Source organism: Panthera leo, chromosome E1, assembly GCF_018350215.1.
Source record: "Panthera leo isolate Ple1 chromosome E1, P.leo_Ple1_pat1.1, whole genome shotgun sequence".
Classification (NCBI taxonomy): Eukaryota; Metazoa; Chordata; class Mammalia; order Carnivora; family Felidae; genus Panthera; species Panthera leo.
The window spans coordinates 48681943-48707505 of NC_056692.1; the positions used below are offsets into that span (position 1 = coordinate 48681943).

At 40.1% G+C, this 25563-nt stretch overlaps 1 protein-coding gene across 3 annotated transcripts in view; it reads left to right on the top strand.

Annotated features, from left to right (window-relative positions):
• CEP112 (centrosomal protein 112) overlaps positions 1–25563 on the top strand; it is a 412041-nt gene that overhangs the window by 193359 nt on the left and 193119 nt on the right. For all 3 annotated transcript variants that reach the window (XM_042916491.1, XM_042916492.1, XM_042916494.1), the window contains one exon: positions 7248–7430. In XM_042916491.1, the coding sequence (XP_042772425.1) occupies positions 7248–7430 (183 nt within the window). The remainder of the gene's footprint in view (positions 1–7247; positions 7431–25563) is intronic.

Genomic DNA, 25563 nt, shown 5'->3' on the forward strand with positions numbered 1-25563 from the left:
TAGAAGGCTTTGTAGATACAAAGACAAAAACATTTTTTAAGAAATGAGACTATGCTGGGCGCCTGGGTGGCTCAGTCTGTTGAGTGTACGACTTCAGCTCAGGTCATGGTCTCACGGTCCGTGAGTTCGAGCCCCGCGTCGGGCTCTGTGCTGACAGTTCAGAGCCTGGAGCCTGCTTCAGATTCTGTATCTCTCTCTCTCTCCCCCTCCCCTGCTCATGCTCTGCCTCTTTCTGTCGCTCAAAAATAAGTAAATGTTAAAATAATAAGTAAGTAAATAAATAAAAATCAAAAAAAAAAAAAAGAAATGAGACTATGCGGTATATTCTACTTATATTAGAATAATCTCATGTGAAATCAGTTGAAGTAAAGAAACAAGGAAAACTTAAGGAATTTCTGAAGTGTAGAAAAATGTTTCTTTACCATATGACAACAGGTGATTTCTTAGAACATTAAGAAATAAAGATAAAAAAATACACGGAGGTTAGAGTCATTTTGAATTTTATGGTTCGATTTTGAGAGCATTAGTTTCCTCACTACGATAAAAAAAAAATTGACATGCTCAACCCTCCTTCCACCCAGTCCCTTCCCACTCTATTTCGTCAAATTATCGTGTCATTTACACATCGTGGAGGGTTATAGCATTTGTATTCTGTTCTGTAAGCACAAGGATCATAACATCATTACATGGAGTTCGGTTTTTATTGAAACCATTTTTGTGCTCACCACGGGGACATCCAGCACCCCTCCTCCATAGCAGTTTCCTTCACTGTGATTCATCTGTTGAGCGCTGAGATTTCATCACGGAGTTGTTTTTTCCAAGAAGGGCATATAATTGTTGTATTCGCTGCATTTTTGCATGCTTGAAAATCACTCTATGTTCCCTTAGTTTGGGCTGGGCATTACATGCTCTGGTGGACCTTTTTTCCCTGAAGCTTTATACATATGGTTCCACTATATTTTGGCCCTGAGCTGCCCTGGTCGTCTCTTGGTTGCCTGGATTTCATCCTCACGTTTTTGTTTTTTTTTTTTTTCTTCCTAGAGTGGTTTGGGTTCCATAGTTTCAAGTTTAGTTGTAGTGTTCTTGAGCTGTTATTTTCCTCAATTGGAAAAAAAAAAGGCTTTTTGTGGCATACGGTGTGTTTCTTTGTTACACACACTCAACTCTTCCTTCCTTCATTCATTACAGGGAAATTTTCTTTTTTTTTTTTTTTTTTAATTTTTTTAATGTTTATTTATTTTTGACAGAGAGAGAGAGACAGAGCATGAGCAGGGGAGGGGCAGAGAGAGAGGGAGACACCGAATCCGAAGCAGGCTCCAGGCTCTGAGCTGTCAGCACAGAGCCCGACGCGGGGCTCAAACTCACAGACCTCGAGATCATGACCTGAGCTGAAGTCGGCCGCTCAACCGACTGAGCCACCCAGGCGCCCCACAGGGAAATTTTCTGATATATCTGTGTGTACATGGGTTTTCTTGCTATTTGCTCTCCACATTCTCTTCTCTCCTTCATTCTCTCAAGTCTTTTGTCAGTGTCAGTGATTCGATTTTCAGCCATGTTTATTCAGTTGATTGTTGTTTCTAATGGAGAATTTACAATTAACTTTGTGATTGGGTTATTTTGGTCCTTGGTTAATTCTGTTGTTTTATCTTCTTGTCTATGGGTTCTTCTTCTGTAGCCGTCGTGCTCCTACTAGGTCCCCCGTCACTCGCTCCTGATTTTGAGGGTGTGTTTCCTTCCCTCGAGAATGATGGGCCTGCCTTCCTTTCTTCCTTCTCCTTCCCCACCTCTTTTAAAAAACATTTTTGTTTATTATTATTTTTTAATATTTATTTTTGAGGGAGAGAGAGCACGAGCACAGGAAGGGCAGAGAGAGAGGGAGAGAGAGAATCCGAAGCAGGCTCCAGGCTCTGAACTGTCAGCACAGAGCCCGATGTGGGGCTCAAACTCACAGACCATGAGATCATGACCTGAGCTGAAGTCAGATGCTTAACCGACTGAGCCACCCAGGTGCCCCCCCCCAACTTTTAGTTTGTTTTTTAGTTGGTGTAATATTTTTATAGCTGTCTAGACACTTTTTCCTTTCATCTCACCTGGGCTTTAAGTGGGCAGCACTCTCCGAATCTCTTCATTTTGGTTTATACACGTGAATTGTCTCTGACTCCATTTCTGCCTTTTTTTTTTTTCAGCCTTTTTTTTCAGCCTAGGTTTCAGTTTGAGGGCAAAGGTATTCTGTTGTATTTACTTTCTGCAGTTTGAGATTAGGATAAGGTCGAGGAGGAGAACTTAGGTGAGGGCAGTGACACACTTTGTTAGAGAAACTGATACCTGCTATGTCTTTTAACATTTTGCTAATGTCTTCCCCCAAGATTTGCTTTCTGTATTGGACCGGTTTTTCTTTTCTTTTCTTTTCTTTTCTTTTCTTTTCTTTTCTTTTCTTTTCTTTTCTCTTCTCTTCTTTTGTCTTTTCTTTTCTTTTCTTTTCTTTTTTATTTTCTCTTCTCTTCTCTTCTCTTCTCTTCTTTTGTCTTTTCTTTTCTTTTCTTTTCTTTTTTAATGGGAACTCTGAAGCCTGTGCTTCGATCAGAATCAGCCACAATTTTTCACTTTCTCATCCATCTCTTTCCAGCAGCCATTTCCACTGATGAAGTTACGCCCTTACCCTTACCCTAGAAGATGTTCCTCAGCAGTACTTTGCTCAGCATTTCTGCCTCTGGGGAAGGAACAGAATAGTAGAGCCTCTCTTTCTTTCCTTGACTACCACCCTTTGCCATGGATGGCCAAGGTGATAACCTTCTTTCCTTGTTTGGTTGTTGCCAGTGAATGTCCTATTGTGTTTTACATTTGTTTTGTTCCTTTCACAATTTTTCAGCAGTCTTTCCCCAGAAGTTGTGATGCCAGGTGTGTTCGCCATGAGGCACTGGTCGCCTTGGAAGCCACTTGTTCCCTTCTTGCCAAAAGCATCCCATCAGCAGCTGAGTGACTGACTGTCAGGGTGTTACAGGGAAGTCTTGTGGATTAAGACGGACATTGTATTACCTTGGTAGCCTTCACCCGTGTCCAAACTTCAGCTTTCATACTTCTGTTCACTTGAAATGAGCGCAGTCACCACTGAGTTGTAAGACACGTCTATCCCGAGGGCTCCTAACTGGAGACTCCTCCCCTTCCTCCTTTCCCAGCCAGAGCATGCAGAGGACCTCTTTTTTCTACTTCCTGTAGCTTTAACCCATTCTTATACCAAGGCTTCAGAATATAGATTTTGTAATTTGGTTATGTTTAAGGTTATTTTAGTTAGTATTCTGTACCACCAGCCCCTTTAAAAAATATGTTGGATGTATTCTGTCACTTCTATAATTATGCTTCTGGTTTTGGAATTTCTGACGTTGAGGTGTGTTACTGAGATGTGTTGGTCTTCTATGGGTTGTGTACCGAGAAGTAATGACTTCTGTCCCCATTGTCGTTTTCTTTATGAGATTTTTAAAATATGTTCAGGCCACATTTGCCAGCACTGATTTCACTGGAAAGCAGTTACCAGGACTTAAAATATACATTCCGGGGCCCCAGAGACTTGCATATTTGGTGGTTCCATCTTGGTCTTTCTCAGAGCCTGGAATGTACTTCTGCTCTTGGACACGTATGTGAAGCCTCACTTAGAATGGGGACGCCGGCACCAGACTGCACAATGATTTAGTCTGTGATGGATGGCTGTGCTTTCAGGGACTTCAGAACTTTAAAACTTCACTCTTGAACTTCATGTGTAGTCTGTGTTGGGGGGGTAGCATAGTGGATGGAGCATCATCTCCTATTTTGACCTCCAAAAATGATAGTTGTTGTCAACCTAATAGTGTCTAGGCTATAAAGCCATTTTCTCACTTGAACCCCAACCACCAAGGCATCAAGAACAGCACCTAAGGGCACTACCAGATGCTACCAGACGCTTGCACTTGAGGGCTATTCACGTTACTCCCCCGGAAGACGTGTCAAGCTGCCTTTTTTCTTAAGTTTATTTGTTTTGAAAGAGAGAGAGAGCGAGCAAGCGAGCATGTGCACATGAGCCGGGGAGGGACAGAAAGAGAGGGAGAGAGAGAATCCCAAGCAGGCCCTGTGCTGTCAGTATGGAGCCTGATGAGGGGCTTGATCCCACGAACCATGAGCTCATGACCTGAGCCAAAATCAAGAGTCAGACACTTATCCGACTGTGTCACCCAGGCTCCCCGCCATCTGCTTTTGTACATGTAGAGCGGGTATACCTGTCCAGTGTAGATACCTGGCCCACAGCCCCGTGCTTTCGGATTAGGGAACTTAAAGCTTTCCTTCCTTTATTACAGGGAGCTCTGTAGCTGGCCTTACTGAAGCACGTTCCTGGGTGATGGTGCATCCTATTCGCCCCTGTAGGATAGATTATGGGTTCTGGACCGCTTCGACACAGAGACCTCGTTGTCACTGAACATTCGTCTTTGTGGATGCTGTGTACTTTTACATCCTCCACATTTTCTGCGACTTACAACCTCCTGGTCACCATTAACTCCATTAGACATTATTGTTGGTCAACCAGAATTATCTATTAGTCCAAGATAAAGTACTGTACTTCATGTTTGCTTTTGAGATACACCCACAAGTAAAAGATGGAACTAGAAAAGCCAAAAAACTCTGTTAACATTTACTTACGTGGAAGGGGCTAGGGACCAGTAAAATCTTCAATTTAATCCACTTTGATCCACTTTTGGATCCACTTTGATCCACTTTGATCCAAATTTGATCCACTTTGATGATGGCCTTTGTGGTTATGAATATCATCATTATGTTGTTTCCAGAGCATTAGGGTTTTTCTTCTGGACTCTGCTATTTATCAGGAGAAGACGTCTGCCAGAAGGTACTAACAGTGAGGAATCCTGGACAAAGACCAGGAAGGGTTCATAACACCTAGAGGTTGGCCAGGTAGTGTTGGTGTGAGCAGACAGGCCTCTGCTATTTCACTTTAAAAGGCTCTCGCAACCTGAGATTTATTCATTCATTCACTAGCGTCACTGAGCAATGGGTCCTGACAAAATAACAAAGTATTACTAATTTATGAACATCTGACTTTAGGCTCGAAATTCTGCTATCTCTATTTCATTTGTTCCTGATTTTTAAAAATGAATAAACTGAAATCTGAACATGGGCAGGTCATTGATCAGTCTACAAGAGCTCTTCAAATAACTCGGAGACAGTTACTATGAAAGTACCTTACTTAGAGCCTAGAATGAGGCAGCACCATTACTCACAATCTATCTGATAGTGACTCCTGATCGTGTGGTGTGTTTTTTCTTGGGGGAAAGAAGTTCTTCTGGACTTCTTCTGCCCTAATTACGGGTCAACTGGTTGCTTTTTCCTAGAGTGTATAAAGTAATTGGTTTTCCATCAATTTTAAATCCTATCCATTCTCTCAATGTTCCTGAGACTTTTGAGAATCAGATCTCAGTAGAACTTTCTACCTCCATCCACTTCTTTCAGTGTGTTACATACTTAAATGATTTTAATTAAAACTTACAAATTTATTATAATAATGCTTGATAGTGTAACACTGAGTAGAAATAATAATGTGTCCAAGAACTAAAAATATTCTAACTCAATAATTCATAAACTCAGATGCCTGAAATAATGCAGTAATATCAACAAAACGTTGAATTCTCTCTTTTTTTGCGATTAACATTATAGTTGTGTGAATCACAGAGTAAAGCATGCACATTAATTTTAAATAAGAAAGCTTTACTACTTGGTAGGTAAGCAGACGATGTTGATGTTATTTTTTCTATATGTTGCCAACAGTAGAATAATATGGAAGAAAGATCCCTACATTTTAAGTAGGCACAAATTCACTAGAATGCATCTTTGTTCTCAGATGCAAAATAAATATTTCTATATTATTTTATACATTATTTTGTTCTGATAAGTGGATATGAAGAGCGAGTATCCTTTTCTTTCTTCTAAATAGTATAGTACATTTATGAGTGGCCAGAAATTTCGTGCTCATTTTCCAACTCCAAGAAAAATCACAGTAAGGAAACATGTTGAAACCTGTGTGTAAGCACATTCAGTTCGTGTTTTGATTCTTAATTTGCAATTAGAGGGTGAGAATTTCAATTCTCAAAAGAAAAGAAGTTCTGAAATTTAGCGTAGCATGTACGCCTGGAGAAATGAATGCTATCGCTTTAAGATAAGGTAGGCTGGTGATTCATTGCACGACACAAGAAACAAGATCGATTTGGAGCAGGCTCCTACTGTTAGCTTTTTTGAAGATGGATTCTCACGCCGAAAATAACACAACATATTCTAGATAACAGCAGTTTTTTCCCCTGAAATCCACCAAAACTGAAGAAAAATCCAAGTGACTGTTCTTAGCAGCTGTGTGGCCTGGAGTTCACTGGGGAAGCTGGCTTCCTGCAGTCCCCTATTCATCACCTGCTTCAAAGACAGCCTGGCTGGCTATAGTTTGCAGGCCAGGTAGGGTGCCATTGTGCACAGTCTGGGAGGATTAGTATCAAAGCTGCGGCAACCAGGCCCTTGGTCTCGGGCTGCCATTCAGTCTAGCAGGGAGAGGCTAAGACTGGCCAAGGTCACAGTCTCCAGTGTGGAGTGGACTGGGAAAGGATCCTGAGAATAGAATGCTCTTTATGAAATCATGGCGCAAGCCTGCAGCACAGCAGGTGCCCTTCTGGAACACATAACATCTGTTTATGTTGGTATACCGTAGCTGACAACGAGATAATAGAGCTTTGAAATTTATCATTTTATTTTTTTAAAAAGACAACTGTATATACAATAATCCAGATGCGTATTTAGCTTCGATCTTTTATTTGAAAATCATAAAGAAAACTGACCGATTTAATTGCTGCTTTTTACGTGTATATATTTAAGCAAACAGCAACGCGTACTGACTATTAACCATTTATAACCATTGCTGATCAGTAATACCCGAATTCTTGGGTAGGAAATACGTAGCATTCGACATAATTTTTTTCAATGTTCAGGCATTTATGTCAACAGATTGCAGAACGATTTCCTGCATATGCCCAACTGGCTTGAATATTAGGAGGTTTGGATAAAATCACCCCCTCCCCCCAGACGAGAGTATTTCAAGGGTGAGGTAATCATGACGCAAAAATAAAATTTTCAACTTGGACAAATTAGAGAAAAATTAAGCTGTCCATGAGTTGTCATGACGACAAGGATGTTCTGTTGATGAACTGTCCTCCTCATTGTCCAATCAGATAGTAGAGCTGAAGCTGGAGCATGAACAGGAGAAGACGCACCTATTACAGCAGCATAACGCAGAGAAGGATAGCCTAGTCCGAGACCATGAACGGGAAATTGAAAACCTGGAAAAACAGCTTCGCGCTGCCAATATGGAGCACGAAAATCAAATTCAAGAGTTCAAGAAACGAGATTCACAGGTAATTATCAATAATATTTGATAAAACGGCTGTCTATTTTTAAAAAGTCATCAGCGTTTAGTGTTTTCCTATTATTCTTGTTGGTGCACGCTGTTTGATCATTTGCAAAACTGACATATAAATGTGATTTTTTTGTTTTCTTCTCCCCCCCTCCCCCCGTTTTGAGGATGAATAAGGCTTTAACTACAGAAACCACAGGTAGCCAGATTAAAAATCCCATGGCGCGCTATAACTTGGCCCCTTTTTTATAATCTTGTCTCAGTTCCTTTCATGATGGATTTTTTTTTAAGGTATCTGCCCCTTACCCCTCCCCTCAGCCTCTGCAAATCCCTATGAAATATATCAGCCTTACTCCTTGCTTTTTGTTTTAATCTCTGTAGGTAATCAAGCAGCTGTTTTAATATTTGCTTTTCCTTCCTGGTGTTGCTTTTTTTTTTTTTTTTTTTTTTTTTTTCATTAGACTCTATATTTGATTAGATCACTCAGATGGCAATTGGTAAAAATGACTCCAGAGAAGGGCTATTTCCCATCAGGTCTGTCGCTTTTTCCGATATGCACATGCCCCCCAGCCTCCACCTCTGTAGTCCCTGTTGGAAACCATTTGGCAGAATAACCCCCAGCTGTGGTAGCATTTGACTCTTCAAACTTATGGATGAAATGTGCACTGTCAGCATGGAAAATTATCTTTATAAATTTCAGATGAAAAAAAATCTTATTGGGTGTGGGCATCTTTGTGGTACAATACGTTCTTTGGGGTATATATAATCAAAGGCCTTTCGTGTATCCTCCTGAGATTGCTGTGAAATTTTATTAAAGAAAAATTGAAGAGCAACTGATAACAAAAAAAGATAATTTTCTTTTCTAATAAAACCATATCATCTACTAGGTCTAATAAATACCTCTTTTCCCATTGAAATCTTAACCATATTATTCATATCACATACAAGCTTCTTCCTCAATATCCTTTCTCCCCAAATGATATAATTTTTAAACAATGAAATAAGCCTTCTATTTTTTATGACATGTGTTTAAACAATTTTATAATCATCTAAACTATAAAACTGCTGATTAAGTAAGATGTTTATTTCTTGGGTGGAGGGCGGGAGGCGGTAAGGCAAAGAATAGGAGTTCTTGGTTATTTTTCATTTGACCTTGAGTTGTCTTTTACCTTCAGAGAATGACTGGGGCCCAAAAGTATACTCAGCACAGATTTTTTTTGTCACTAATATACGCTTATAGGAGAACTATTTTCAATTTGTTTTATGGGAGATTTGCTAACTGAAAAGGTAGTCATTGTAGTAGCCATGGTACCCGAAGAGTCAGGTGGTTCCTGCTAAGTCAATGTGGGTTATATTTTTGCCACCAACCTCATCAGAGCCTTTATAAAATATAGCTGATCTTCCGATTGTTAGCCATATAATTTACTAAGAATATTTTCCAACTTAACATTCTCCTTCAAAGATGATGCTAAGCCTCAGCATTGTCTTCAGTGATAAAGTATTTGGGTTCTGAGTCTGTGTAGGGTCTGTTTGCATAGTAGAATTGAGTCCGTGATACAATAAAATACCTTAGTTTGTATAACTCCCACTGTTTTGGTGCTGTTGTGGAAAGCCGACAGTAGTGGAGGCCAAATTTAGAGGACATCTTTGTGATATTACATATGTCGTATCTGCCATATATAGGGTGCGGTTCACCCAATAACAAAAGGGAAATTTTAGAATTATTACGTATAATTAAGCCACAGGGAGAGTACAATAAGGTTCTTAATTGAATTTCTGCTAATTGAAATAATCAGTATGGGGACCATATGACCTCTTCAAATGCTGTAGCATAGGATTGTGTCTCTCCTATTTTGTCTTTCTTGGAACAATTGGAATTGCTGTCATAGGAACGCCTAGTAAAGCAATGGAAACTTAGGCTAAATGCATTCTTGATCTGAATGAAAATGATTTTCTGTGGAAGCCAAACTTGATTGATTGTTTTTAGAGAATGTATTTTTTTTTTTAATTTGCCAATGAGTTGTATTTTTGAAAACCTTATCGTGTGTACCAAAATGCTAATAATTTGTATTTATTTTGGTTATTCACTGAGGGTATTAATTCAGAGTTTCCATCAGGTAAGTTCCAAATTTTCCAAATATATCTTTTCATGATTGTGACTTAAATAATGTGATGTGTGAAGCCTTTTAAGTCCTGAATTCCATTCACAAATTTCAGAAAAACAAAGTGGACATATATTTTTAAAAAATAGAAGATCTTCTTTTCCAAATCACTGTTTTGTGGCTTGACACATGTATTATGTACCTTAAATATTGGATTGGATCATTTTTCATTTTAGGTCCAGAGAGATTTGATTTTCAGTTCACGTTTGGCTACTCCCGTTTAGCAATGGAGGCCATTTTGTAAAAAGGACTGTTTGAAATACTTAACCAAAAAAGGACCAGGGAAGTACCAATTTTGGATACTATAGCTTTGCTTGCTGCTTTTTCTTCTATCAGATTTGTGAATTCAGACAATATAGTAAAAGTCTACTTTTGGCTTCTTCCATATATATTATGTATTATATACTGATAAGAAAACCATTATCATAAAGTATAGTTACCTACCGTAAGGTAAATCATATATCAGACAGGAACTCCCTTTAGGTGAATGTGCTATATAATTATTACAGGTTACTTTATACCCAAGGAATTTCTGTTTTCTAGAGAAATCATAAGGTATGGCAATGCAACTAAAGATAAGTAACCATTTCTTTCATTTTATTTGGTGTATTTGGCTAATTATTCTATGCATATATTGTATCTTTGTCATAATACCTTGACTTCCAATGGTAGGATATTTTATGTGGTGATACTTACATTTGCTAAAATGGATATTAAATTTTATCACCTTCATAGAAGACGGTCAGCCTGGTGTCTACCTGAGGTTACAATGTTTAAGAAAAAGCATCCAGATCAGTAGGTACCAAGACATATAGAAAGTCACAGCCTCAGTGTCAGATATTTCTCATTTGCCAGATCCCTCTTATTGAAATTAATTTGGAGGATGATTTGATTGACTTAATCATGTTTTTTTCACATAAAGAAAATTCATAGTTTTGTTATGATCATCTTAGGAGAACCTCTTCTAGCATGGTGATTCTGCATGTGATTTTGCTTTTGAACTGCAGCATAGTGAGAGAATTTCTCAGTTTATTCCTTTGAATTATAAGAAAAACAGAACATAGGTTCTCTGACTTCTCAGTTGTTCTCTTAGGACCCTGAACCACTTGGAGATCGCTTGATCTTTTATGTTTGTTGCCAGAGTGAGTGGTGTGTATGAATATTGTAGAGGACCTTTGAGATCCGCCCCAAAGGTGGGGTTCCCATCATAGGACAGCTGTCTATGTCACCTGTTGAGGTACGGGCCTCTGGAAGACTCAGGGTGACCACAGCAGCCACTGTGAACCACCATCAGTATAAGGCAAATTAATAGAGCCGACTTGGGAGATGGTTGTCACGAGATCCAAAAATACATGAAACTTAAAATTTGCATATAGGAGATGGAATCTTTCCTAACTTTGGGATCTTGATGCTTTTCTTGATTTCCTAACCTGAGAATCATGATGCTATTATGAACGAGTTTTGCATAATAAATGGACAGAACATCTTGGTTTTGCCATATTGATTCACAGTAAGAGGCTGTCCTATGGCTAATTGTAAAATGTAGGGTTTTCAGAAATCTTCTTCTTTCTCTCTTCTACTTAAAAAAAGATTTCCAGAAAAGATGTTTGTGGTAAGACAATTGTAATTTTTAAAATTATATCTCAGTGACATCACTTTCTTTTCCATGAATTTGGCAATCCGGGCCCAGATTAAAAATGTTCATTTCTAAAACTGGGTGTGTGCCTGTGGATGGTGGACTAAATATTGGCTGTTCTAAGATTCTTCTAAGATTACTTATGGATGAATTGAGCAATATGTACATTCTAAACATTATAGCTAAACCTGTACATGGTCTTTGGGCTTTTTTCGGGTAGCATTTTTCCATTGGAAACATTGATTTTAATTTTTTTATATGTCAACCACTTTCAAAAAGGATGTGAGGCGGCATTCTGTAATAAACAAACATTTAAACAGCTAAAATATAACTGAAAATAGTAATTAAGCAATGAACGATATTCACTCCATCAGGAAACCTATACTACTTTTAAAAATGCTTTAGTGACGTACCAGTTTTAGCTCTGAGCTCACCTAGAAGCCACAGTGAAGAGGGGAACATGATGAAGTGTGACATTCTGATGATCTGTGAAAGAAATCATACCAGTTCACTTTTTTTCTAGCTCCCAATTCTGAGAGAAATATATGACAGAGGACTTAGCCTAAAGGATACTGACCACTATAACTGTTGACATCTCTATGTATTAAAACATTTGGAAATGAAATGTGGCGGGAACATCTTGGCGTCTTTAAGTACTTTCACAAAATGTAATGAGCAGGTTATATTTTAATGCGCCCACGTTTCATTTTGATCAAATAAAATGATGAATACCATCATGCTCAATATCAAAAAACACACGTGCTTCAGGAGCTCCAATTTTGTACATATGAATCAAATGAAAGGATATTTTAAATCGCAAGACTAGCAAAGTCTAGTACTTTCATTATGTGACTGATCCTGTAGCCCTTACAAAGCATCTTTGGAGAAACATGGCTGAGGTTAGAGGTAGTTTAAAAGCTAATGCCCAGCTGTTCATTTCGAAATCTGTTGCTCTCTTTCTTCCAGCTGATTCTCTTGTCCTCTGATTTTATACTATGGAAAACTATAAGAAATAAAAGCAAGTGGTAATTTGGTTCAGGAGCATAGGGTATTTGTACCTGTACTAAAACAGTTCCCTTTCTCCCTCCATGACCAAAATGGTATCTCAGCGTCTTTTATTCACTAATATCATTTACTTGGTTTTGAGGTAGTAAATATTTTCATTTCTTTGGGTCAAGTGGACAGATCATGTGGAAAAAACAAACTATGTAAATATTTTCCCCCTACCGTAATGAGGCTGTTGCGGTCAAGGTAACCCTGCTTTTTTGTTCCCTTCCTGTCCCTGGTGACACCCACAGTCACATCAGAGTGGATGCCTGGTTTCCAGCCGTGTGCACACCGTGCTTTGATACTTACCCACGATACACTAAGTTATTTGTAGTAGAGGGAAAGAGGCATGGAATTAAGCGTGGTTTCAGTATTAGGTGGGTTTTGCTGCAATGCACATAATGTGTAATGTCAGACATAAGAAGGGTTGGTGGGAAGATGTTTTTAACAATTTATTATTCTGCGAAAAGAAAGTAAGACTTTTTCAGTGGACTTGTAAAACCACACATTACAGATTTCAATTTATTTTCTTTAGATGAAGCTTTATGGTATTATCGAAGAGCTGCATTTAAGACCGATCAAAAACTTACTGCATACATTTAGAATATAAACAGAGGTTTTCCTAACTGAGCCATTTTGAAAAGCCTGTGCAGGAAATACTGTTTTTCTGATACCAAAAGCACAGGTTATACAGAAATTTCCAAGGAGGATCAAAGTTCATTTCATATTTTGACACAGATATATTGATGCAAAGATCCTGTTTTATCAGTAGCCAATGGTGTTTTGTCTAATAGTATTACATATGAATTTAATAATATGTTTTATTTATATGTTATATGTATTACTATGTATAAGAATACGATTTCTTAGGTACTTAATTAGGAGAAAATACAGGAAGATGACCTTTCAAAGTAAAGTTTACATTTTTTGTAGATCACTAGCCTTCTTTTTCCATTATAATTCTAAAATTCTGTAATTATTTTCATCTTATAGGCACACAAATAGCGTATATTCCTATAATTAAACTATTATAAATAATTCAACTTGGTCCTCGTCGTGGAGAAAATTACATTACGTTGAAAAAACAATAACAGGCTGAGACAAGGAAATTGATTTCTCTAGGAATGATCCATTTGTAGAAGTATTATACAGTGTATCTTTAGTCCTGTGCATATTTTTTAAATGTGGCAGTTACCATGGAAACCACATTCCATGGCATGTGGTCCACTTTTAGATAAAGCATATTCCTTTTAAAGACAAACCTTCCAAATAATGGCATGAAGTATTCCCTTTGAATCAACAACTTTGTGTCAATTAAATGATTGCTTTAAAAATCCGTCTTTTGTTCTCACTCTACTTCATAGATTTTTTAGATAGATTAAAGTTGTCCTTGAAGAAGTAATAATTAAATGCTGGGGATATTTAAAACAGGGGGTACAGTGGTGAAAACCGGGGAGATGGCGAGGGACAAGTGTGTGGACACAGGACGTTGTGCCGGACGTGCACCTGTGCAGGTATCTGCGTATCCAGCAGCAGCACAGCCAGACTGAGTAAAGAGATGACCACATCCAATTATTCTCAGTTTACAGATGAAGAACCTAGGGTTCAAGGCCACTACCTTGCCCAAGGTCACAGAACTATAGCAAAGCAGGGCTCCTTAATCTTAATTCAGTACTCGTCCGCGATCCCCCAGCCTCTTGCAAGAGAGATTTTAGATTCGGGGAGAGACTCGGACATGGCAAAAAAGGCACAGGGTTATACGTGAGCCCTTGCCTAGCATGAGAGAGACGCTGGTACCCTGCTCCCCAAGCTGAGAGGCTCCTCACCATTTGCATTTCTTTCCGTGAGTTGCCATACTTGCCGTTGCTGCAAAGTCCTAATTGAATCCTGCTGCGTGAGTTCCAGCTTTAGTAGGCAGTACCTCCCCGAACAGCACTGAATTCCTGTGCTTGTCTGTGCTTCACAGCGGCGGCGGCAGCAGCAGCAGCAGCAGCAAATGTTCATTGCGTGCTTTGCGTGCACCAGGCTCTCTGCTAGGTCCTTCGCGATGCACCATCTCTTTGAACCCTTCCAACCCCCCCATGAGGATTAAACTTCCCATTTGGGAGCTCTGTTTGGACCTTCTTGCCTGGGTCCAAAGATGAATGTATGTCAGTCCATTTTATCAAGGAGACAAGTTTCAGAAAGCATAAGTAGAATGCCCAAGGTTACAAGTGTGTGGACGCAGGACGTTGTGCCTGTGTAACTTAGTAGGTAAGTTAGTGTAGCTGAGACTCGTGTGGCAGAGTCCCGTGCCCCATATGCCTACTTGTGTGTGAGTCTGTCGTCTCTGGGTTTCATTTATTCTGCAAAAATTGCACTATATTTTCGATGTTGGATTGTCAACTCATGGCTAGATTTAACGTACTGATACCCATACCTCAGACCGTTTAAATCCAAATCAAGATTGAGCAACGGTTTCAAGCTTTCTCCGACGCCACAAGCCATGGCTGTGTCTCTCTTCTGAGACACATTTAACTCTGAAGAGACAGGCAGTTCTTAATATTTTATTTGGAAGAGAATTCCTTCCCACAAATTTCAGAATTTGTAGACTGGAAAAATAAATATGTTTTTGAGATGGGTTCACTTTTGGCTTTTGCATTATTACTGAAATGAGAAGATGTGTCTAGAGGAAGAATGTAGGAAGCTTTTACGTCAATGAACCTACCCATCTCGATAAAAATTAGCAGGAATCTGCACTTAGTACTGGTGAAATGCGGTTTGGTGTCGATGGCCTATTCTAGGCGAACACCTATCATAGTCACACACCAGTTTGGAATTTCACATGTGATCCCTTCACTTTATGGAATGAATTTTTAAATCTCAAAGACTTCAGTTTCCCAATTTTTCCCCTAAGGGAACCCGTGTAATGATCCTTATTGCATGACAACAGCTAGTCCAAACCTTTCAGAAGTGAGGTCAAGGCAGTTTAGTAAATTCAAACCCAGAGACTCTCTAGAAATACAAGGAATAATCAGAAACCGTGTTTCTTTTAGAATCCTCAAAGACAATTTATGTTGATGCAGTTATAGCTCAATTCTAGACTGACTTTGGTCCGGATGAGAAGTTTTCAGATGAATTCTTTTCTTTACATAAAATACCCCAGAGATAAATTGTTATTCCACATCCTGAATGTCATTCCCATTGACATAAGGAAAAAATGCCTTCAGTTATTTTTAGCGTTTTGCTCCTCCTTGTCCTTTTCACCTCTGTCTCAAAAAAATTACTAAGAATGTTGGCAGAAATTATCTTTGAGGAAACACTGCATGAATAACTCTTCTTTCTTGATGTCTTGGAAAAGTCGTTTTTGGATTTCTGACTCAGTCCGTTCTCTGAGAGACATCCTTGATGTCTTCATTTATACATTTGAGGTAATTTTTTGTGACAGAGAGGTCGGAGCCAAAGTGCAAGAAATGATTGGCAAAATGATGATATCATCACACGTTCAAAGCCCTGGCAAATTGAAGCTTATTAAACTGTCATTTTGTCTTCCATTCAGGACTAATTGGAATCATGCCCAGTTGCATGATAGGAAAGATATTTAACACCTGAGAATTTCTCATGAGAAAAACGACAGGAATTGATGCCAGGGAGACCGTAAACTCATGTCTGAGGAGGAGAGCAAGGCATTACATGAAAATAATCGTCTATTTTCAAGCTACTTTAATGTTTGTGTACAGAAAATGTTTGAAAAATACTGTTAATAGGAGGTAATAAAAAAACTGGCCTAACTGAGACTTAAAGCACTGAAATTGGTGGATTCATGTGAAACTTGGGAGTAGTGTTTTCCCATTGAAAGGAATGTTCAAATTCAGCGAAAATTCTTTTTCGTCACTTATCTTACATTGTTACCTGGCCTCTCAAGTATTTTTGGATCATTGTGTCCTGGGAGGTTGGAGAGAGATCACGAGAAATCAGAAAGAAACTGTACACAATTCGACTTGCAGGGTTGGAAAATGTGTGTTATTTTTCCGGTTCATTTTGATTTGTTTTCCTTAGGTATGAGGTCAAGGCCTAAAAGTATTAGTCCTATTTGAAAATGAGATAATGGCATCCTCTGAGAATGAAGTTTGCTGAAGTATGTGGCCTGGATCTGGGGTCTCTTCCCTTGTTAGTGGGGGCCATTGTAATGCAACATTAGTCTTGCATTGTGCCTGTGTATGTGTGTGTGTGTATGTGTGTGTGTATGTGTGTGCGCGCGTGCGTGCTCAGGTCTCTCCCACTGATATCACTCTGTGGTACACAGGAGCTTCCAGTGAACATGAAACCAACAGCCCAGCCAGCCCCTAGCATCTCAAAACCAGGGAATTTTCCAGTGGAAGGACTCGAAAGGCACAGGTCTTTAAAAAGGTTAAAATTAAACTGGTGATTCATTCATCTTAAGTTTGCCTCTTAAGTCAGTATTTATTAATGAAACAAACCCCAGATCCCTATAGGGTCAAGTGGGACCTTATTTATTTTGTTATTTGCAAAGATGTCATTTAATGTCCAAAATCCACGTGTTCACCAAATGTTTCCCGAAGAGCTAATTTTTTTGTAACGTAAACGTTATCCTCCCTTGTTGAGCAAGTTTTATAGTAGCTCCAGATAAAGTGATGTTGGCAACGAAAGTGGAGTGTGAGGTTCGAAAACTTTTGTTCTTCAGTTATTCAGAAATTATGCCAAAGCTGTCATTAGACAAAAGCCATGAGTTCAAGGGGTACAGGGTGTTGCCAGCCGCTATAAATGTCAATCCTGACTGTTCATATCCTGGTTCAGACTTTGGGAAACACGGAGATGCACCCTTGTACTCAGACCTCTGGGATCATCGCTAGTGACGGCAGTAAACGTCACAACCCGTGCCTACAAAGTTGGCATTTCTTAAAATAAGTCGTTCAGTTCAGAAATAAGACTAGTAAATCTTCTCCTGAAAATCATCATTATCGTTAACTATTCTGATGGCTTTTTGAAATCTCATTGTTCCACACTGATGTCAACAAAAGGGAACTGTGACTTCAAAAGTTTAGTAACTGTGGCTCTTCTGATAACGTATGAATCAAGTTTATTTCCATATACATTTTTCCAAGTAAAAATTAGGCAGAATTATGTATATGGAATTTCCTCATGACAGAGGCCATATTCAGTTTGATTCATTTATTCAATGAAGATTTCTTGAGTGCTGTTCTGTACCAGGCCCTGAGGCTGGGTGTTTCAGGAGGTGCGTTTCACATCCTGGTGCATGTGAATATTGTCCCAGGGTTATGTAGAGTGTGGCCCATCTAGCCCTAAGGGGGTTCCTGCTCTGGATGTGGAAAAGAACAAGAGAGACCAATACTCTGCTCTAAAGGAACTTACACTTGAATGGGGGAAGGCAGATGATAACACAAAAACAGCCAAAGTGACAGGGAGAGCATCACATAGCAATAATGGGTAGGTTGAAAATTAACCCAGAGAGGTATGACAGGTGACTGAGTGATTGTCTTAGCGAGCCACCAGAGAAGGCCTCTCCAACGAAGAGCTGTCTGAGCTAAGAAAGATCTGATTGAGGAGAAGCCAGCCAGGCTGAGGGGACAACCAGTGAGGAGACCCTGGAGGAGAATAAATGTGGTGTCTTCAAGAAATAAAAAAGGAGGTCTGATGGCATGAACGTAGCAGGTACGGGGAAGGTTACAGGGACTTTGAAGATCTGGGATTCCATTTTATTAAAAAACAATTTTTTTTGATGTTTATTTTTGAGAGAGAGAGAGAGAAGAGAGCATGCGAGCATGAGCGGGGAGGGGCAGAGAGAGAAGGAGACAGAATCCGAAGCAGGCTCCGGGCTCTGAGCTGTCAGCAAAGAGCTCGATGCGTGGCTCAAACCCACGAACCGTGAGATCTCGACCTGAGCCGAAGTCGGACGCTTAACTGACTGAGCCACCCAGGTGCCCCTGGAAGACAATGAGAGGATTCCAAGCCGTGTCGCGACAGGATCCAGTTCATGTTTTTTGAAGTCCATTCAGGCTGTTGTGTGCAGTCCTGGGTTTCTATATGATATATGTATTTGAGTCAGTAGGACTTTCTGATGGGTTAGGTGTGGGAGGGGAAGGAAAGAGGATTCTTTAGAATTTTAGTCTGAGCTGTTAAGATAAATGATGGGGTCAAATATGACAATGGTTAGGAGGGAATAACAACAAAATCAAGAGTTCTGTTGTTGCCAAGCTGAGTTTGAGTGACATCTTTAACATCCAGATGGAGATGTGTCAGCTGAGGAGTTGAGTATACGGGTCAAGGTTCCAGAAAAAGGAATTTGGACATCATTGCCATGTAGATAGTAATTAAAGCATGGACCTGGAAGCAATGACCAGTTTCTTATCAAATATGAAGACAGTGATGCTGGTTCATGGCCAGCCTCTACCACTTAGCGTCTGCTATAAACCTGTGACCTCTTTCATATCTCTGATCATCATTTTCACATCTGTAATATTCATTCGTTCATTCATTCATTCATTCATTCATTCACTCAGCATCACCTGTTGAGCTGCTACCACATGTCAGGCACTATACTAGGCCTTGGAATATTAAAAAAGGAACGATCCCTGCCCTCTAGCTTACAGTCTCTGGGGCAATAGGAATTTTGCATCTGGAGGGTAATATGATTCATACCAACGGAGAGGAGCAAAGAATGCCTTCCTTTAACATAGACGGAGGATGCATCTTACCACACATAAGAGCAGACATAGTAACACCCTTGGTCAGAAGGACACCCTGCCCAGGCCCTCAAGTCCCCATGAAGGCATCCCTTTGCTATTGACACCACCCGATTTAGCGTGATGTCTTAATGGGCCCCTTTAAGATACTTCCTTCACCATTCAGTAGGGTGGAGGGAGATTAATATCTTCCTGGCCCCTTTCTATTGTCTGGAAACTTTGCCTGCATGCCTGCCTTGCCCACCAAGTGTGTAAAGAACTGGTAACTATATCAGCATGAAAACGGACAGTTTTATTCTGTGGCCTTGTCTAGTGTGCCTGGCCTTTAAGCCTTCCAGAGTTACAGATATACATATATATATATATAGTGTTCTCCCAAGCAGGGTTTATCAGCATATAGGAAGATAAAATGTAGAACTTCTTTTTACATGTACTTGTATTTTATTTCATCTTGTAATATATATATATATATATATATATATATATATATATATATATATATATCTCAAAGTACAGCAAAGTGATAAAGGTACTTTGATCCCAAGTACAGAAGATGCGTCTATCATGTGGTATGGGGGCATCAGGTTTGGGGAGGTAATGAGAAGAGATTGAATTAAAGGAGATATCATATGCATTGCATTTCAAAAATGAGTGGAAATTGGCTATGCAAATTAGACTCGGGAAAGCATTCCAAACAGGACTAGCATAAGCAGTACTTGGAGACAGTTTGTACCACGTTGAGAAGTCTGGGCTGGATCCCCTTGTACACTGCCCCCAGTTTGGGGTTTATACGCTCTGTCTGTGTTGCCATTTCTGTGTCTTCCATTTGTCTACCTCCTTGTCCTACTTGTAACTTACTACCCCTTCTGGTAATTATTTAAAACAGTGTTCTCCCAAGCAGGGTTTATTAGCATATAGGAAGATAAAATGTAGAACTTCTTTTTACATGTACTTGTATTTCATCTTGTAAAAATACCCATTTGGGGTGAATTTTTATAACTACATAATGTATCAGTACAGTGGTGTTACACATTTATACATGTACACACTGGCTTTCATGCCCCAATTACATTTTTTTTCATGTTTATTTATTTATTTTGAGATGAGAGAGAGAGACAGAGAGAGGGAGGGAGAGACAAACCCAAGCAGGCTCTACACTGTCAATGCAGAGCCCAATGCGGGGCTTGATCTCACACATCGTGAGGTCATTACCTGAGCCAAAGCCAAGAGTCGGACACTTAACCAACTGAGCCACCCAGGCACCCCGCCCCAAATTTTTATGATAGAAATGTCCAATAACCAACTTCAGGGATCATAACTGTCAACAATCAGAAGTCACTGAGAAACTTTAAGCGGAGGATTAGGAAGCAGAAGGGAGTGACACTGGAGGCTGGGTGACTAGCTAGGAGTCATCCCAGATGATGAGGGACTTGGCTAAGGTATCAGCAGTGGGTGAGTTGACATGGCAGTGAGGGAGAGAGGGGAGTCCCAGGGATGTGGCTTGCTGTGCCACCGGACACTTAGGTGTCCATGTTATTATGTAAGTAAGTGGAAATGCGGGACTCGAGTTCAAAAGAGAGCTCTCCTTTGGGGATACAGATTTGAGAGTCACCAGGATGGAGAGTAATGGATACCAATGGTGAAGATGGGTTTTCCTAAGGACCTGGAGTAGAATGAGAAGAGACGACACTCATTGCCTTAGGGAAGGCGGAGGAAAAAGAGCAGGTCAAGAAGACCGAGAGAGTGGGTCAAAGATGATAGGAAGGGACCCGAGAGAAAGTGGCATTTCACGAGCGAGGACAAATCACAATACTTAACTTCTGGATTGTTTATAAGAATTCGAAATGGCAAGTATTTTTTAATAACCTGATAAATATCAGTTTGTTTATTTCAATTTGTGAACTGTGGCCACACAACATAAATAGACTACTGCACCAAACAGCCAACAGTCCCTGAAGACTGGCCCCACAATCCTGCAGCCAGATGTGGGCTTCGAGAACAGCGAGCCCATTTCAGAGATGGGAAACACGAGACCTAGGAAATGAAGCCGCTCGGGCGGATAGTGGTAGAGTTGGGTATGGTTTGCAGGCATGACTAAACCAGGCTCCCGTAGCAATGTGGGGAGGGTCAGCTATGTGGCCTGCTCCGTGCCTGCGGTCCCTCCACTGCTCCTGAGACCAGGGAGGTTTCAGGTGCACAGAGAGCCTTTCCAGGTTGGGTACAGAGAAAGGTTTCACAGCTCACCTAGGGAAGCAGGGATCGATTGTCTAGAATCACCCAGTAAGATACAAATGAACAAGTTTTGCCTGGGTCTGTGTAAGAGCCAAGAGTTTGAGGGTCTGAGATGGGAGGGAGAACATATCTAGTGTCAGTTGACAGGAGGTAAGATCACAAGCTTCTCTGAAGCTCCCCTAAAAAGCCCAGGTTCTCAGACTGAGTCACTGTGCTGTGAAAAATCTCCCGCCCAGAATAGTCTACCACCGTGCCTGGGATCTGTCAGTTACATTGCTTGAAATATCTCTAAGTAGAATTTGGATTTTCTCTCTCTTGCTTGCCCTTTTCTTTACTGAATGCATTGGCCTCGACTCGGTGGCCCATGTGAGCCTTTAAAAATCCAAAATGGATAAATCTATACAGCAAAATGCATTCTTGAATAGGTAATTCAGGAGCACTTTTAAAATTTAAATAAGTAACGATATATGGTTAAAAAAAGAAACCCAAATTATCTCTTTCAAGATGAAAATACATCTCCAAGGATTTCTTCCTCCTTCTCCATTCATTTCTCATTTAGCAGATGTCTTCCTGTACACAGTCGCTGTGCTCAAAGGAGGCATACAAAAACAAGTAAGACAAAACCCTTTCCTGGAGAAATTCACAGCCTGGCCAGACCGTTTAGCAAGTACACATAGTGTTGCAAACGACATAATTGCCGCTATGGCTGTATGGCTACCATATCGTGAGATTGTGTCTCATTAAATTGCTCTCATTAAGCAGAAATCCATTACACTGAAGAAATGGGAGTCTTGAGGGATGCAAAGAGTGTAGAAAGAGAAGGAAGGTGCCGTAGGGGGCTGTAGTCAGAAGATTTGGACATCTGGAGGTGGGGGAGGGGAGCAAAAGACTTAGGCAGTGCAGACGAGGAGGTAGGAAGGTGCTTCTGGCAAGCCCCACCGGCTTTGAAGTTGTGCCCGAGGTGAGCAATGCCCCAACCATAGCCACCTTGAGTCACAAAAGGGGAAACAGCCCCTCCCTTAGGGAAATAAGCCCCAAGACCCTCCAGTCCTCATAGAAAGCCTGGAGACAGGTGAGAGGATACGGGTGAGCTCCTGTAGAATAAGGCTGTAGGCCTCCCGCCCGTGAGAGACCTCCTGTCTCTGGGTTGGGGAGTCCTGGGTCCTCCTCCTCTTGACTTCCCAGGTCGGTTGCCTGATCCTGTTCCAGCACGTTATTCCCTCTCCTGCACTGCATTCCCTGCCCTGGAGCCCCATCTGCTGAGCCGCCTCCATGGGTGTGCTTGCACGACTGGGCTAAAGGTGAGCTGTCACAAGCAAACAGGTGTGTGCCCAAGGGTTTGGCTGGTCACGGCCAGGTAAGATTCCACCAGAAGAAAGAGGCTGTACTTCCGAGCTATTGGAACTGGGACAGTGGGAAATTTGAACATCCACTTTCAAAAGAACGGTCACTTTCCAGAAAACGTGATTCTGTCATATGTAGAAATACAAACATTGTCAACAAGAGATGGCCATTTTAATCGTTCTGTGTATCATTTATTTTGAGACGGGGAATTGAGCGTAACGTGATATGCTAGACCCTTTCACATGCTTTCTGGAAGGATGTAGGTATTATCCCAGGTTTTACAGAGGGGAAGGCTGACCCAAGCTGTGCAGCTTATAAGTGAAAGGGCTGGGACTCGAACCCAAATCTTTCTGACTTCAAAGCCTGTGAACTTTCTCTCCCCTGCACCTTGTCCTGATGGAAATTGAAGGCATACCCGTTGGTGGGAAAGCCTTTTTGTGCTACCAGTGCTCACTGGTGACTTGTGGTTAACATTCATGAATATCGTGAGGGCGATTTCACAGAACAAATCAAATTGACATGTCAGAACTATTTAGAAGAACAAATAGTTCAGGGATATTCCGAGTCCCTCCCCCAGATCTCAGCAAAGCTTCTCCCTAAAACACGGTATTGCAGCTCTTTGTTTTTGAGTAGTCATTAATGCCATAGCATAGTTACGGCTGCAAGTTTTTCCCTTAAGCGGCTCTTTCCCTTCTGGAACCTGATGGCAGCCCACGGTTGTTTAGATTGAGCTCAGCGATGTTTTTAAACGTTAATTTGGTTTGACATGACTTGGTGCGCAAATTAATTATTCAGGCGCATCTTGCCCCACGTACGTGAAATTGTAGTGAATCACATTCTGCCGACCGCATGTGAATTGTAATGTTACTAGCAATCAGACTATTAAAGAACAAAAGCTGGCAACATATAGTAAGTCTGAATTTGGCCAGTCCCACAAAATTAGCATAAATATGCGAGGCAATCAGAACAGTTTTGGCCTTCCTCGGAAAGTGTCCCCGTTCTTATCTACTTCTAAAAGAATGTGGAATAAACTATTCATTTAACCGAGTATAAAAATATGTCGGCTATGCAGTTATAATCATGTGTCATTAATCAGAAAATACTGCAGAAACTCTGACAAATTAAAAACACAAGGATGTGTCTGCAAGGGTTTTTTCAGCCATTAACAAGCTGCTTCACCTCTCAGGCAAGCTCTTTCATGGCAACTTCTTGCTCAGTGTACTGACATCTTCAAAGGCTCTGACATCTGTCGGCCTTTGAACTACCATTAAAAAATATTATCCCATTTCCATTCTTTTATGCCCATTTTTTTAATTATAGCCCTTCTTTCAAGTTGGGAACATGGTTGGTTTAAATGATGCTGTCCTTTCGTTTTCAGCCACCCAGCTGCGGTTTGAATAAATTGATGTAGAATCAAAGGCGGGACTTTAAAGGAAAAAGGTTTGATGGACTTGGACTCCGAACCAGATGAGGTTTTATGATGAAAAGGGGTTTAATCCCAGCACAGGCATTGCTTCTATCAGTTCAGCAGTACAAAGCAATTCATATATATAGGTTCACGCGAAATGATCTATTTTTTTTTTTTTAACAGCACAGATCTCTTCAGGACTTGCAAATGTGGCATTAGCTAATATTCAGAGAGCTGATTTCCTTTCATCCACCAGAAGCTTATGATTATAGTACAGTTCTCGAATTGGAAATGAGAGCTGCAACACAGACTTAAAGCTGCCGTCTGATTTGTATTCAATATACATGTCACTGCGGGACAGGCTAGTCTGGGCCAAGCTGGTTCAATACAAGGAAAAAACGGTTTCATCATCTGAGATTCTTTAGTCAAAAATATCACCAGCTAATTAAAACAGCAGTCTCATGACTCTTAGCGAGGCGTTTGGTTGATTGGTATCTCTTTAAATTTGACAGGAAGGATTAAGAGACGCATCCTCTTTTTTATTACTTATTCGTCTTGCTGTGTTAATGTGTTCAAGTGCATCGCGGGGTAATGAAGTGTAATCAGTGAATTCGAAACACTTTTGTTTTTTTTGTTTTTTTTTGAAAAAAGGAAAACAACGCGATTCTAAAACATTTTGCTTCTTTTGCACTGAAATGTTTCCCCTCACCCGGGTTTTGACCTGGAAAAAAAAAAAATCATTAAGGCAGACTTCCACATTTGTCTTTGCTCAGTATGCCTATTGTATGATAAATACTATCTTGAGCCAAATAGTTAAGTCACTAGATGAGTAGTTTAGAGTCATTACAAACCTAGAGCATAGATAAAAGTCCGTGTTAAAGTTTTAGAAAGTGATTATTTTTAAATTTTCTAATAGTAATTCAGGATAAATAGTACTTTCCCCCCAATGGAGAATTTTCATAGGATAACGTCCACCTGCTTTACATTAGAAATTTGCTGTCTGCTGCTCAGAATAAAGATGGTTCTTCCATTTACTTGGACAGTTTGGTACTATTTAATTCTACAGATTTGGTCGTTCTGCACCACATTTTTTTTTTTTTTTTTTTTGCCCATCCACCAACAACTTCTATTTAAGCTACAAATTAATATCCAAGCTATAGTTTGAAGAAATTCTGAATATGTTCAGTTTCAAATTAGGAGAAGAGTTACCAGTAAGAGGAGTGATACATGAATTCGTTTACTCCAGGCCATGGTCTACCTCATTCTAAAATGTTTCTTGTACTCTCTCTCTCTCTCTCTTTTCTCCTTAGAAGGAAACCTTTTTATTATTTTCTTAATTTAATGTAATTTAATTTTTTTGGTATAGGATTTACCAGGAAATATATTTTGCTAGTCCTTACATATTTTTTTGTAGATTCATGAGAGTTTATTGAGTGACCTGGCAGAAGTTGGATTTTTCTCTCAGTTGTAATCATCACCGTTTTTCACCCTGGGACCTCTTTTAACCCCCCTTTTTATTATACTGTGACTGGCCAGTCTTTCGCTGCTGTTAACCACACACTTAGGTTTTTATCACTGACTTATCTCCTTCTCTTTATCGT